The sequence below is a fragment of the Coenobita brevimanus genome, chromosome 25 (assembly GCF_032717465.1).
Source record: "Coenobita brevimanus isolate Jiangsu-jjx chromosome 25, ASM3271746v2, whole genome shotgun sequence".
Classification (NCBI taxonomy): Eukaryota; Metazoa; Arthropoda; class Malacostraca; order Decapoda; family Coenobitidae; genus Coenobita; species Coenobita brevimanus.
In genome coordinates this window covers 33,503,644-33,520,708 of record NC_136978.1, presented here as the reverse complement: position 1 = coordinate 33,520,708, position 17,065 = coordinate 33,503,644, and the positions used below count along the sequence as shown (strand labels likewise).

At 39.8% G+C, this 17,065-nt stretch overlaps 1 protein-coding gene across 1 annotated transcript; it reads left to right on the top strand.

The window, feature by feature from the left end:
• The first annotated feature begins 622 nt into the window (after positions 1–622).
• On the top strand, positions 623–1,582 carry LOC145393810 (zinc finger BED domain-containing protein 5-like). The gene has a single exon (XM_080267855.1). It carries the CDS (start codon positions 623–625, stop codon positions 1,580–1,582), a length of 960 nt encoding a protein of 319 aa, XP_080123981.1.
• The last annotated feature ends 15,483 nt before the right edge of the window (positions 1,583–17,065 follow it).

The window sequence follows — 17,065 nt, the reverse complement described above, 5'->3', positions numbered from 1 at the left end:
GACTTGTCTGTGTGGTGTGCAGTGTTACTGTGGTGTACAGTATGACTGTTTGGTGTGCAGTATGACTGCATAGTGTGGTGAGTGACTGTGTGGTGTGCAGTATTACCCTGTGGTGTACAGTATGATTGTGTGGTGTGGTGAGTGACTGTGTGGTGTGCAGTATTACCCTGTGGTGTATAGTATGATTGTGTGGTGTGGTGAGTGACTGTGTGGTGTGCAGTATTACCCTGTGGTGTGCAGTATGATTTTGTGGTGTGGTGTATGACTGTTATACCCATCTGGTAAACTGCATTTTTGTTTGTCCAAATTCCAGATAATAATGGCTTCCTCTGGCAAGAAAAGAACGTACAGTGAGCCTTATATCAAGTTTGGCTTCACAGCTGTGAACAAGCAAGGCAAGGATTTGCCGCAATGTGTGATCTGCCATAAAGTTCTTTCAGAAGGATCCATGAAACCTAGTCTCCTCAAGCGACATTTTTCCAGCTGTCATCCTTAACTTTCTGATAAAGACCAGTCCTATTTTGAGAGAAAGGCACTTGTTCTCAAGCGTATCAGACTTGATCATAGCGGTCAGGTACATAAACAAAATGAAGCTAGCCTCCGTGCTTCGTTTATGGTTGCCATGAGAGTTGCAGAAAATAAAAAGCCTCACACAATAGTTGAAACTTTTGTCTTGCCATGCTGCAAAGATATTGTTGGTTGCTTCTTCGTGGAGAATGCGGCACAGAAGTTGAACACCTTGCCATTGTCAAATGATACTGTGCATCGAAGAATATGCGACTTATCAGAGGATATCAATCATCAAGTCATTGCGGAAATCAAGGGAGCTCCTCTAGGTATATTTGCAATTCAACTTGATGAATCAACTGATATATCTTCTTGTGCCCAGCTTCTTGCCTACACAAGGTATATAAAAGACTCAGACTTTAAAGAAGAGTTTTTGTTCTGTCACCCTCTGGAGTCCACAACGATGGGAGAAGACATCTTTGAAGCTGTGTCCAGCTTTTTTGAAAAAGAAGGGCTTTCTTGGGCAAATATGGTGGGATGTACAACAGACGGTGCCCCTGCAATGCTAGGCTGTCGCTCTGGCTTCCACGTAAGGGTGAAAGCAGCCAACCCCAACGCAAGCAAGATGCACTGTATGATTCACCGCTACGCATTAGCTGTGAAGACCCTACCTCCAGACCTCAAAACCGTACTTGACGATGTTGTAGCCATGGTCAACTTTATTAAAAACAGTCCGTTGAACACAAGGATGCTGCGTCTTTTGTGTCAGGAACTTAATGCTGAGGAAGAGTCACTCCTTTTTCATACAGATGTAAGATGGCTATCGAGGGGTAACGTAGTGGCTCGAGTTGCGACATTAAAGGAGGAGCTGAAGGAATTCTTTGACAGAAATGAGAAAGAAAAAACAAAGTTTGTCAACAAGCTTTCAGACAACAGGTGGATCACGAAGCTGGCTTATCTCAATGATATATTTTCTCGCATCAATGCAGTCAACAGATCACTTCAAGGTTACTCAGCAACTGTGATTGATTTTGTCGACAAGCTGCGAGCTTTTCAAATGAAACTCAAACTTTGACAAGAAAAAGTCACAGCGGGTCGGTATGACGTTTTTGAGAATATGAGCGACAGCTTGTCAGCTCTGTGTAAAGATGATGTGCATGAGGTCAGTGGTCTCATCCAGAAGCACTTGGTTTCTCTCAGTCAAGAGTTGGATAACTATTTTCCTGATATCACTGACTTAGATTGCCAACTCATTCAAAATCCATTGAAGATGGACCCTAGATCACTTCCAGATGAATTACAAAAATTCGTTGACTTTGTCAATGACTCAACTGCAAAAGATTCTTTCGATAGTTTGTCATTGACAAGATTCTGGTCAACAATGGCAAGTTCTTATCCTGCTTTAACAAAGAAATGTGTACGGAACCTCCTGATGTTTCCTTCTACATACCGCTGTGAGCAGGGATTCTCAGCACTGTGCTTGATTAACCCGCCCCGTCCCAACCACTTTTTGACCACTGGTACCCCCCAATCCCGACCATTTTTCGACCCTTTTTTTTTTTTTTGCTAAAACTTTCGCTTTTGGTGAGAAACATCGAAAATTCATAGAGAAATCGCTCACCTGAGGTTTAAAATACTCATTACAGGTAGGAGAGCCTCCTTACCTTACTGGGTTTTCTATCAGGCTGGCACCAAAGAAAACGAGTTCTATGGGAGGATGACTATTTCACACCACTCATAAACGGTATTTATTTATTTACTGTTACGAATTTATATGTAGTACAAGAGTATATTGGTTTTCAAGCAGTAATATAGGCATTATAAGCATTGTTTCACTCACTAATACCTGACCTTTTTTTGCCACATTTCCTGATCATCATTTCTGTTTCTTCCTCTAATGCTATGTAAAGTTTGTCCTCCACATTGTCATTGATTGGGGAATCACTCTGGCCCTGAATTTCGTACCGTGGCATGACATGGCTATACTGGCCAGGTCACTGATAACAGGTGAATTGCTGAGAAAAGGGCATGCAGGGAGGGGGAGGAGGTCATGCTGGGTAAGGCATTGTCTCTGCCTGGCATCTTGTTGAGGAAGGTGTCCCGTGTATACGTACCAAAAATGACTCGCGAAAATTGAAAATTGTGGAAATTATGAACCTTGCAATTGCAGGACGTTGAAGTACGTCCTCGGGATTAGCTGTGACAAAACGTGAGGACGTGGAAGTACGTCCTCGGGACAGCGCGGGTTAAAAACAAGTTACGTTCACGTCTTGCAGTCAAAGACGACATAAGAGTGGCTCTTTCAAAGACTGTGCCGAGGATTGACTTTTTGGTAGCAAAGAAACAGGCCCAACCATCTCACTGAATTAGTATATACTTGTATTTTAATGCACTCACGCACACTGACTTCCCTATGAGTAAGTAACTAGTTACTAATAACTAGTTGCGAGGCTTAACAATCAGCATTAGTTCACAGTCAGTGGAACAAAATGCCTTCTTAATTCTATTTTGTTAAATTTTTTTTCATGCTAGTGACGCTAGTCACGCACACAGTAATTTCCCCATGAGTAACTAGTTATAAGTTGTATATAGCACCACTACCTTACAGTCACAGTTATTGGAAAAATGTGTCTGATTTAGTTCTGTTTTATTATTTTTTTTATGCTATTCACACACACAGTGACTTACCTATCACTGTTACTAGTTACAAGTTGCAACTAGCTGCAAGCAGCACTAGTTCACTGTCACAATGATCGAAAACTGTCTGCTATAGTTCTGTTTTAGTAAATGTATTGCATGCTAGCACCCAGTCACATAGTGTTTCCCTATGACAGTAACTAGTTCCTGTCAACACTACCTCTTAGTGACATACTCACATTAATTGAAAAGTTTGTCTGCTCCACATATTTAACACAATTTAAACTTAATAAACTAAGTCAATAAACCATGCATTTCTTTTTACCCTTCCTGATGCTGCATTGTGGGTAAGGGGTACGTGATCAATACTGAAAGACTTCAAGGGGTACATAAGACTAAAAAGGTTGAGAACCCCTGCTGTAGATAGATAGACTTTACTACAGTTCAATACCTTCATGAATATAAATATTAGACACTCCTCGTCATTCAGAAGCTTTCATTTCATAAGCTAAGCATATATGGAGTAGCCATTATAAAAAACTCCCTACTGAACAGTATAATTTATGAATAATACAAGCAATGCTTACCTCAACTGTTCCTTTTGGCGCCTCTCTTGTCCGTCCGTTGTTGAGTGTTGACTGTTGTGATCAGTGTTACAATGCAATCGGGATAACTGAAATGAGCTAACCTCCAGAAACCAAACGCTACATCCCATAAAACTATGTTAAATGTTAAAAAAAAAAAAAAAACTACAAACACTGAATATACGGTTTTTTTAATGAGGGGAATTTGTTGGTTTGTGTGTGTTTTCCAAAAGCTGATATGTTATTTAATTACTTCATATTTAGTACTTTTTCTGTTAAAACTAGCTCATTGTGCTAGAAAGCTTTTACCTTTGGTGGCACTACACACACACACACACACACACACACACACACACACACACACACACACACACACACACCGCTCGTTGGTGCAGTGGTAACGTTCTTGCTTGCCAACTGGTGGACGGGAGTTCGCGCCTTGCTCAGGTTGCGAAAAGTTTCACTGACGAAGTAGGTGGTTACTGTCCCCCTTGAGCAAGGGGACGGGTGTGTGCGTGTGTGAAGGTCACAGCCTTGCCCTTAGATCGGACTATATGAGCTCTCAGCTCCCTTCTGGGAGGGTAAAAACTGACGATCACGACCATCAAGTGATCCTGACCGACCCGGTGAATTAAAAAAAAAAATTACACACACACACACAGATCTTAATAATTGTGCTGGACTGCTACCCCCTGGGGGTAGGGGTAGGGGGGTTTTCAAGAATACTCCCCCAGTATCCCTGCTTGTCGTAAAAGGCGACTAAAAGGGTTGGCGGAGGGTTAGTGCCCCTCCCCGGAAAACAACTAACTAAAAAAACAAACAAGAAGCCTCGGACAAGGACTGACCAAACGATGACGACCCAGGACCGGACAAAGGACTTGGTAATGAGTACAAGGAATGTAAGAGGAGCGAATGATGAGGTGAAAGAGAGAGAGATTGTCCAGGTGCTTGAGGATGCGAAAGTGGATGTATGTGGAATAACTGAAACAAAATGGGGAGGAGAAAGTGTGAGAGAATGGGAGTATGGATGGGGTATATGTGCAGGAGTAGATGAGAATGAGAGGGCAAAGGAAGGAGTGTGTATAGTTGTGAGTAAAAGATGGAAGAAGAGCATAAGACAGTATGGATCAGTTGGGTCAAGGATTGTGTGGGTAAAGTTGAAAGTTGGAATACAAATGTGGGCGATTGTGTGTGTGTATGCGCCAACGCAAGATCGTGCTAGAAGAGTGAAAGAAGAGTTCTGGACAAATGTGGAAATGTGCATGGAAAAGTTTGGAAGGAATGAGAGAATGTTTTTGATTGGTGATATGAATGGTAAAGTTGGTAATGTGAAGGTGGATGGAATAGTTGGTGAGTGGGGTGTGCCTGCTGAGATAGATGAGAATGGGAGTGCGTTAGTGGACATTTGTGCTGGGAGGGGGTTGGTGATAGCCAATACCCTCTTCAGGCATAAAATGATCCACAGGTATACATGGCGAGTGATGAGAAGGGTGGATGGTGAACTGAATGAAAGGAAGGCAATGATTGATTATGTGTGTGTGGATGAAAGGATGCAAAGATGTGTAATGGATGCAAGAGTGTATAGAGGTTGGGGGAGTGGACTTTCTGACCACTACTTGGTGGTGGCCAGAATTAGGATGCAAGTAAGATGGAGGAATAGAAGAAGGGAAAGACGAGAGGAAGGAGTAGTTGCAAGCAGAGTGGAAAGGTTACAAGAGGATGAGAAAAAGGCAGAGTATAAGAGAGAAGTGGAGGAACGATTGGGCAAATATGAATTGGAGCAGATGGGAGACGTGGAAGGTATGTGTAAGATATTTACAGAAGAAATATGTGCAGCATGTGATGTGGTGTGTGGAGGGAAGAGAAGACGGAAGGGGATGCAAGGAACAGCGTGGTGGACTGAAGAGGTGAAACAGGCTGTGGCACAAAAGAAGAAAGCATACAATGAATGGATGAGAAATAGGAGTGTGGAAGAAGTTGAGAGGTGGAAGAGAGAGTTATATGTGGAAAGGAAGAGAGAGGTGAAAAGATTAGTAAGAGAGAGTAAGAAGAGAGTGGATGAGGAATTTGGAAGGAATTTGAGTGTAAAGTGGAGGGACTGTAAGAAAATGTTCTGGAGAGAAGTGAAAAGAGTAAGACAGGGTGGAAATGAAGTTAGCAGGGGAGTGAAAGATAAAAATGGTAGATTACTAGTGGAGAAGGGAGAAAAAGTGAGCAGATAGAGAGAACATTTTAAGGAATTGTTGAACGTAGAGGATGGAAGTAATGCGAGTATAAGTGGCTGGGGAATGGCTGGGAGAAGGAGGGAGGTGAGAAGACAGGAACAAATCAGTAGGATAGAAGTTGTGGAAGCAATGAAGAAAGTTAAATCGGGGAAAGCCCCAGGAATTGATGGAGTGTGTGGTGAAATGCTGAAGCATGGGGGAGAGATAGTAGTAGAATGGATGTGGAAGATGTGCAGATTGGCCTGGGAGGAAGGTAGAGTCCCGGAGGATTGGAAGTCAGGTATAATTATTCTCTTGTACAAAGGAAAAGGGGAAAAAGAAGTGTGTGGTAATCATAGGGGCATTTGTCTTCTTAGAATAATAGGAAAAGTGTATGGTAGGATACTTATTGACAGAGTTAGAGAAAGAACAGAGAAATTAGTTGGAGAAGAACAGGGAGGCTTTAGGAAGAGAAGAGGTTGTGTAGATCAGATATTCATTCTTAGATCTTTAGTGGAAAAGTTTCTAGAGAAGGGAAAGAAGTTGTATGCGGCTTTCATGGATTTGGAGAAAGCATATGACAGGGTGGATAGACAAGGACTGTGGAAAGTGTTAAGAATATATGGAGTAGATGGGAAGTTGTTGAATGCTGTGAAGAGTATGTACGATGGTGCGAAGGCTGCAGTGCGTGTGGATGGTGAACTAAGTGAATTTTTCTCTTTGAAAGTTGGTTTGAAACAGGGATGTGTCATGTCTCCATGGTTGTTCAATCTGTACATGGATGGGGTAATAAAAGAGGTACAAGGTAGGGTAGTGGATGTTGGAGTGGCCCTGGTGAGAGAGGATAGTGTTTGGAAACTCCCTGTACTGTTGTTAGCAGATGATACTGTGTTGTTGAGTGAAGACGAAGGGGAGCTGCAAGGCTTGGTGGATGAGTTTGGGAGAGTGTGTAAGAAACGGAATCTAAAGGTGAATGTAGGGAAGAGTAAAGTGATGGTCTTTGAGAGAGGTGAAGTTAGTGAATGTACAGCGAGGTTGGATGGTGAGGAATTGGAAAATGTGAGTACATTTAAGTATTTGGGTAGTGTGATGAGTAAGGATGGAGGTTTGGAGGGTGAAGTGCTTGAATAGGTACAGCAGGGAAGAAAGGTTGCTGGTTCCTTGAAAGCAGTGATAAGAAACAGGGAAGTGAGCATGGAAGTGAAAAAGTTACTACATGACAGTATTGTGATACCAACTCTAACGTACGGAAGTGAAGCTTGGACATTGTTGGAAGGACACAAGTCAAGAGTGAGAGCAGTGGAAATGAGTTATTTAAGAGGAGCCTGTGGAGTCACGTGGAGAGACAGGCTGACGAATGAGGATATAAAGGAGCGTTGTGGTGTGGATGTGGATGTGATAGGAAGCGTTATGAGGAACACACTGAGGTGGTTTGGCCATGTGGAGAGGATGGAGGGTGAAAGACTGACGAAGAGAGTGTATGTGAGTGAGGTGGAGGGGGGAAGAGGGAGGGGGAGGCCGAGGATGAGATGGAGGGATGGGGTGGAGAGGTATATGAGAGAGGGGTGTGTGAGTTGGGAGCAGGGCAGTGAAATGGCGAGGGACAGGGCGACTTGGAGGCGATTTGTTTGTGGCCACCCTAAACGGGATTGAGGCGTCTGGCAATAGATAGATAGATAGATTGATGTTTGTACCCAAACTATATGCCGTGTATATATATATATATATATATATATATATATATATATATATATATATATATATATATATAAATACCGTATACATATATCTATACATATATATATAAATACTGTATACATACATCTATAGATATATATATAAATACTGTATATATATATATATATATATATATATATATATATATATATATATATATATATATATATATATATATATATATATATTAGTATAAATATACCGATCTACCTGAAGACCAGCCGACATGTCGTAAAAATACCCCCGTTAATACCAATATATCAGTCCTGTATGAGACATCTCTAGCATGTATTCAATATGGACAGTGGATGTTAACGCCGAAGTGGTGACATATAGAGGTGCATGGTATGGTATTATTTCGTATCCTATCCACACTCTGTACTCCACATACATTCCTCAGCAGTCCCATCCCCACTGCTCTCACTCCTGACTTTTCACTTTCATTCCACACCATAGCCTCACATCCATAATACGTTAGAGTTGGCACTAACACTCCTTCATGTTAGCTAGTGCAGCTAGAACACTCAAGCCTCTGTTTTGTATCAAGGCCTTTATAGCACTAACTACTTTCCTTTCTCGTGTCCCTCTACTTTTCACATCTTTTTCACATTTTCCTCTCTTTTTTCTAATACTGTACCCAGGTGTTTGAACTCTCTCACCATTTCCAGTTTCTGTCCATTCACTGTAACATCACACTGAGAGTCACCTTCTCTCTTGATTACCATCGCTTTACTCTTTTCTACATTTACTCTCAAAGCACAACATTCGCAGACATCAGCAAAACTCTGGACTAGTCTACCAAGTTCTTATCCAGTATTTGCAAGTAACACTGCAGCACAAGCATGCAACAAATGTGAGATATTGCATCCACCACCATTCATTACCAATGCCATCCCTGTCTCCATTACTCGTGTTATAACTTCTCTCATCACCCCATCCATATATGTATCTGTCTGTCTATCTATCTGTTGCCAGACTCCTGAATCCCGTAAGGGGTGGCCACAAACAAATCGCCTCCTCGTCGCCCTGTCCCCCGCTATTTCACTGCCCTGCTCCCAACTCACACCCCGCTTTCTTATATACCTCTCCACCCCATCCCTCCATCTCATCCTCGGCCTCCCCCTCCCTCTTCCCCCTTCCACCTCACTCACATACATACTCTTCGTCAATCTCTCACCCTCCATCCTCTCCACATGGCCAAACCACCTCAATGTGTTCCTCCTAATGCTTCCTATCATATCCACATCCACACCACAACGCTCCTTTATATCCTCATTCGTCAGCCTGTCTCTCCATGTGACTCCACAGGCTCCTCTTAAATAACTCATTTCCACTGCTCTCACTCTTGACTTGTGTCCTTCCAACAATGTCCAAGCTTCACTTCCGTACGTTAGAGTTGGTATCACAATACAGTCATGTAGTAACTTTTTCACTTCCATGCTCACTTCCCTGTTTCTTATCACTGCTTTCAAGGAACCAGCATCCTTTCTTCCTCGTTATACCCTTTCAAGCACTTCACCCTCCAAACTTCCATCCTTACTAATCACACTACCCAAGTACTTAAACGTACTCACATATTCCACTTCCTCACCATCCAACCTCTCTTTACATTCACTGACCTCACCTCTCTCAAAGACCATCATTTTACTCTTCCCTGCATTCATCATTAGATTCCGTTTCTTACACACTTTCTCAAACTCATCCACCAAGCCTTGCAATTCCCCTTCGTCTTCACTCAACAACACAGTATTATTTGCAAAACAACAGTACAGGGAGATTCCAAACACTACCCCCTCTCACCAGGGCCGGTCCAACATCCACTGCCCTACCTTGTACCTCTTTTATTTCTCCATCCATGTACAGATTGAACAACCATGGAGACATGACACAACCCTGTTTCAACCCAACCTTCAAAGAGAAAAATTCACTCAGTTCACCATCCAGACGCACTGCAGCCTTAGCACCATCATACATACTCTTCACAGCATTCAACAATATCCCATCTACTCCATATATTCTTAATACTGTCCACAATCCTTGTCTGTCCACCCAGTCATATGCTATCTCCAAATCCATGAAAGCGACATACAACTTCTTTCCCTTCTCTAGAAACTTTTCCACTAAAGCTCTAAGAATGAATATCTGATCTACACAACCTTTCCCCTTCCTAAAGCCTCTCTGTTCTTCTCCAACTAATTCCTCTGTCCTTTCCCTAACTCTGTCAATAAGTATCCTACCATACACTTTTCCTATTACACTAAAAAGACAAATGCCCCTATGATTACCACATACTTCTTTTTTCCCTCTTCCTTTGTACAAGGGAATATTTATACCTGACTTCCAATCCTCTGGGACTCTACTTTCCTCCCAGGCCAATCTGCATATCTTCCACATCCATTCTACTACTATCTCTCTCCCATGCTTCAGCATTTCACCAAACACACACACACACACACACACACACACACACACACACACACACACACACGTCATAAAAGACTTTGTAGTTACTTGTAGAGAAGTTATATATATATTAGACTTGTGGACGAGCGGTTGTTATACTTGAGTAGCTTTGTAAGTAGATAATCTTCTTTCCCATTTGTCATTCAATGACAAGGAGAGGTAAAGAATAGTATGGAACTATTTTTATTTGTCTTGGAAATATTAACAAGTCTCTCACACAGAGCGAAGTATAAAGTAGAGTCCCGGGAGCTATCTCCCTGTCTCGTTCTCTCTGTCTCTCTCTCAAGTTGCTAAGCCCTTCTCCCTACGACCTGCCTGTTCTATGGCTAGCTTCCTTCTGAGCTCTCTTTCCTAAATTCTGGTGTAGAAGGAGACGTATCACGTGTGTTCCCTGTGGTTGGAAAGTTCTAGAAGCCTGTGTGTGAGTATGTGTGTATGTGTGTGTATGGTCACTAGGCGCTGTCGTGTGCCTATAAAGCATTCCTTGAGTTAAGAGTGTGTAAGCATGTTTAGCATTGCTCGATTCTCGCAGACACAATACCTTCTCATCATCTGACTTCCTGCTTCTATCTGTCTCTCTATCTATCTATTTATCTATCTATCTATTATGATTTGTAATTATAATATGGAGTCCTAACATATGCTCGGTCACGCGAAAATGGCGTACCATCGACAGTTAATAGTCATAACATATTAATACATATTATATACACATTATAATGAACTTATAAGCTAATTAAGTGAAATACATAATATTGTAAAAGTAACATAATTGTATGAATATTGTATACATATAATATTCATAGTGAATAGCAATTATCCAGTAATATTACATTTTAAACAAGTTGTATACATTTTGTGAGATGTGTATGTACAACAGACGTACGTATATCATTGTGCAATGGCAATACTGCTAGGTTACACATTACATATCGAGTTATCCCTTTAGTAATGTCTAATATTTCACCTAACTTGTAAGATGATTCTGGTAATACAGAATTGTGGTATAGTTGTATGACTTATAACATTGTAGTAGCATTGTGGTAATATATAATTGTAACATTTTATGAATTGTTACAAAATATTGTGGTAATGCATAATTGTGTTGGCCTTATAATTGTAGTTACATTTTGTTAATGCAACTGTTACATAAGTGTCTTGGCCTTATAATTGTAGTTAAAGTTACATAAAAGTTACATCTTGTTAATGCAACTGTTACATAAATGGTAAAGTGTAACATAATGCAATCGTTTGTCGTTACATAATTGTTACATATCGTCTGTAGTTACATAATTATAGTTAAAGTTACATAAAAGTTACATCTTGTTAATGCAACTGTTACATAATTGGCAAAGTGTAACATAATGCAATCGTTTGTCGTTACATAATTATTACATATCGTTTGTAGTTACATAATTGTAATAATTGCAGTCCTAACATATGCTGCGGTCGATGATATGATGTGCCATGCCACTAGTTTGTGGAGACAACCGTTTGCTTTTTTGTTTGTAGTTTATGTGGTATTTTGGCATTTGTAGTAACACTTACACTTATTTTCATCTGTTTGTTATGTGATCTTACTCCATTTCTCTCTTTTTTCTTTCTTTTTCTTTTTTTTTTTTGTATGTATTGATTTTCTATAGTTTGTTTTTCTTCGCTTGTGTACGCTTTATCTATGTTGTTCGTGGTTGCATAATTACTGGCTAATTTCCTTGGGATACTTTTTTAAATTTTAGTTTATATTGCACAGGTATTACTGAAAATGATATAATATAGCCCCATATTTTCTTATTTTATATAAAAAATATATATACACTATATACAGTATTAACTATATACACTGACTTGTTGTTCACTTGTACCTATCGTGGGTAATGTGTGTGTCAGCACTGTGTGGAAATCATTGTCTTCACGATTGTGTTGAAGATGTTCACTCTTGCTAACGTCATTTGTGTTGGCCATTTTTTTTCTCTAGTTTACCTTGTAACTTAATTTATATGTTTCCACTAGGTAGCTTTAATTAATAAATGTTTAATACAGTTCTTTTAATCGCTCACTGAGTAACTGTGATGGGATATTTTCTTTATCACTTTGTAGATATAATAATGTATAGCTGTATGTATGAAACACGTATTTTATGTAGGTATAAATGGTAACACTCGTTGGTAGTAAATAAATGTTATAATAAATGAATGAATATATACAGTGTAGAATATTTATTGTTGGTGATTATATAGTGTTTGAGTTATGCAGATAACTGAAGTATGTGTATTTAAGCTGCAACTATACAACACGTTTTATATGTTTGTGCAGAAGCTTATTGTCTATCACTGTGTATTGTATAAATGAAGTAACTATGTAACTCACTAATTTTTACCGTGGTGGGAATGGTGTTAGTGATGGTGCAGGTGGTGAGTTGACTGACGTGGCGTCTTTTCAGCAAGCACGCATGATGACGTCGACTTCCCACACTGGTAGCTGTTGTGAGTAAATGAGTAGCGATGAGTAACTTGAGTGAAGGCGAGTGAGTAGGATGAGTTATGGTTCGTGTCTCACTCTTCGTTTGTTTGTTCCGTTTTTCTTTGTCGATGTTTTCTCTCGGTCCTTTTCTCTTGTGATTTACTCATTGTAGGATGAAGACTGCCGCTACTTGTAGGTGCGTGTAGAAGATTATACAGACAACTCGTAGAGTTGTTACTTGTATTTGATTGTAGATGGTTGTAGTTCGTTGGTTCGTCGTAGAAATTTCAAGTTTGTTTGTATCAGTACTTTGTTAAACTACTTGCAAGGCGTCCTGTGACCTCTTCACCTCTACATCAGCGTGATGATCGGGGAGACGGAGGGGGCTGGTTGGAGAGAATACTATCAAGAGCTGGTTGTAAGTTGTTGGTTGTGAGAGGTATTTTTTTGTTTTCAATCTTGATATTTTGTAGGAATTCACTGTTGATTCGTAGACGAGGTTCGTATACGTTTGCTGCTACCAAATGTCATATAAAAAAAGATTTTGTAGTTACTTGTAGAGAAGTTACATATATTAGACTTGTGGACGAGCGGTTGTTATACTTGAGTAGCTTTGTAAGTAGATAATCTTCTTTCCCATTTGTCATTCAATGACAAGGAGAGGTAAAGAATAGTATGGGACTATTTTTATTTGTCTTTGAAATATTAACAAGTCTCTCACACAGAGCGAAGTATAAAATAGAGTCCCGCTAGCTATCTCCCTATCTCTCTCTCTCTCTCTCTCTCTCTCTCTCTCTCTCCATGTTGCTAAGCCCTTCTCCCTACTACCTGCCTGTTCTATGGCTAGCCTCCATCTGAGCTCTCTTTCCTAAATTCTGGTGTAGCAGGAGACGTATCATGTGTGTTCCCTGTGGTTGGAAAGTTCTAGAAGCCTGTGTGTATGTGTGTATGTGTGTGTATGGTCACTAGGCGCTGTCGTATGCCTATAAAGCATTCCTTGAGTTAAGAGTTTAGCATTGCTCGATTCTCGCAGACACAGTACCTTCTCATCATCTGACTTCCTGCTTCTATCTGTCTCTCTATCTATCTATTTATCTATCTATCTATTATGATTTGTAATTATAATATGGAGTCCTAACACACACACACACATATGTATGTGTATGTGTGTGTATATATATATATATATATATATATATATATATATATATATATATATATGGAGAGAGAGAGAGAGAGAGAGAGAGAGAACAAATATGGGGACATCACATAACCTTGTTCCACGCCCACATTGATCGTGAACCATTCACGTAGATGCCCGTTTACTCTTACACATGCCTCACTACCAACAAAATAACTCTGGACGGCACCTAGGAGCTTACCATCTACACCGTACATGCACAAAACCGTCCACAAAGCTTCTCTGTCTAAGTTGTCATATGCTTTTTCCAGATCTGTAAATGCCATAAACAGCTTATAGTCCTTCTCACAATCGTTCTCCCCTATCGGTCTCACTGCAAATATTTGATCAACACATCCTTTGCCACTTGTAAAGCCAACCTGTTGATCATTCACTAGGACTTCTGATATCTCTTTGTCTATAATAATTCTTCCCTATACAATCCCTACAACACTCAATATACTTATGCCATGATTATTCTTGCATTCACTTCGATAACATTTATTTTTGTACAGGGGAACAATCACAGCCTTTTTCCGCTCACCTGGCACAGTTTCACTCATCCATGCCTTCTTACATATCTCTAGCAAGCACTTCATTTCACTCTCTCCACTACACCTAATCATCAATACAAAATTTCATAATAAGAAATGGCCTGGAGAAAATCAAGCTCTAATCAGGTTACAAAGGTCAATAATAAAATATCCAGGAGAAAGTCGATTTATTGTATTATCAGGGTACAAGGGTCCTAAAGACCACAAATCGTCGACACTGCCTTCTCCCGGCATTGCAAAACGTGTCCGATTTTTCAGTTTTTACTGAAGTAAAATTTGGCCATATAGATTTCAAGTGTATCATTTTACACAAAAGAAAATGTAACTCTGACTCTCATATGTGTAATAGTTACAGCTCTATCACCTGTCAAAGATGTCAAACATAATATTTCTTACCCTTCACATATATAGGACAGAGGGGAAAAAATGTCCACATTCTAGATTTGAAGTGCTTGATTTTACACACCAAAGGGTGTATACAGTATTTCACTTTCATATGTCTAATGGTTACCGCACTGTCGACTGTCAAAAACAAAAATAAGTCACTCCACGCTATGAGCAACAATGAGATGACATAAGGAGGAATAGGGAGATGGAATGAGTGTGGGGGGGGGTCAGCAAGCTTGAATGGGGAGGGAATATGCCTGTCAAACACAGCCAATACAGTTTAGAGGGGGTATGACGGGTAGTTCGGGTGGGAGGGGACACAGAGGGCGGGATCAATGAGGCAGAGGGAGGTGGTGAGATTGCGTGGGGGGAGTTCCTCTCCCCAGACCAAGGGATGGGGCAAGATCATGCCTCCCACTGCCTGATCTCTTAGTTTCCTTTGGCTAGGTACCATTTACATCATAAAAGAGGTGGGTTGCAACTCTGCAGTTTTTTGTAACATCTCTAGGATCTTCAGCTATGGGCCTTCACGTACCAAGTTTGATAACCGACGATCGTCGAACGTAGGACTTTAGGGGAACCTTGTCGACGCCACTACGCACTTCTCCATTCCAAAGGCCAGGCCAGCTATGATAAATCCCAGCAGAAGGAGAGCTAGTGGACTTTGTACATGTGTAATTGTGAGACTAACCCTACTACCACTGCCACCATCCTTGTCTGATCCTTCACTGAGCTGCTCCTGCTCCTGCAACCATTGTTGGTTCTGCTGTGTTGTCTTGCTTCTGTGGGCTATCAGAGCCAGTGTCTCCTTCTCCCACTGCAAGTACAGCCCAGCCTAGGAAAGTTATGTCAGATTCAGGGTTGTGTTCTTAACGTATTTTGAGACAGTTTAGGATACTTTCAACAGTGATTTTTAGTCTACACTCAGAATCGAACTATAGTATGTATATATATATATATATATATATATATATATATATATATATATATATATATATATATATATATATATATATATATATATATATATATATATATATATATATATATATATATATATATATATATATATATATATATATATATATATATATATATATATATATATATATATATATATATAAAGAGAGAGAGAAGGAGAGAGAGATAATCATTTTCATCATCATCATCATCATCACCCATTACAAGTCCAGTGCTGAACAAATCCCCCCCATCCTTCTCCACGATGTCCTTGATTGATCCAATCTTTGCCACGGTTTGAATGTGGCAAAGATATCTATATCTATCTATCTGTCTATCTCTACCTACCTATATCTATCTATCTATCTATCTCTACCTATCTGTATCTATCTATCTCTACCTATCTGTATCTATCTATCTATCTATCTATCTATATATGTATATATATATAGAATCTATCTATCTATCTATCTATCTATCTATATATGTATATATATAGATAGATAGATAGATAGATAGATAGATATAGATATAGATATATATAGATTGATATAGATATAGATATATATATATATATATATCCCTCTCCCACATTGCCACAGTCTCCAACAGCAGTAGTACAGTATAGTAAGGACGTTGCCCAGTGAGTTGTTCTTCCTATGGTCAGCCTTTCGGTGTACAGCACACAAGACTAACTCGGGCGTTGTAAATAAACATTGGCTTCTAATGTTCACTGTCTTTATTTTCCAAATGATTACACTTCATGTTTGCCTAAACACTTCACTGTTTTCACAAGTACTGAAGATATACAATCTGCACTGACATAAAACTACACTCAAATTGGACTGAAAACTGACTGAATCTCCTCTACTCACTTGCCCATCCTTATATAGGCTTCCTGTACTCTATGGTGTTCTACTACTTCTAAAAAAATCTCCTTCTTCCACGAGAGAGCAATGATTACATCAATTATCAGCCCGGAGCTATCCAAAACGTGTCAGAGTTTACTGAAATGTATAACACTCTAAATGCTTTAGCATACAAAACTGAGATAAAATTACATAATTTAACAAACAATTACATATATGAAACATTATTGTGAAGAAAAGCACAAACATTAATGTACAACCTATGAAATAACTACGTTTACAATAGCAAGCTGACTGGCAACTCTGACACATGGCAGAACTATGAGAAAAATCATGAATTTTGCAGCACAATCTAGCTAGCAATCCAGCTGTTCAACACTGCCCCCTCCCTAGTCCTTTGTCATCCTGACAAAACTAGACAGTGTATACAATCATAATCCTTAACGCTACTGAAACATTTGATTTTACACAAAATAATCTTTCAAATTATTAGGTCTTCTCCCATGCTGCTTTCGATTATGTC

Excerpts from the sequence above, each read along its gene's own strand:
- LOC145393810 (XM_080267855.1), top strand. The coding sequence starts at position 623 with ATGAGAGTTGCAGAAAATAAAAAGCCTCACACAATAGTTGAAACTTTT.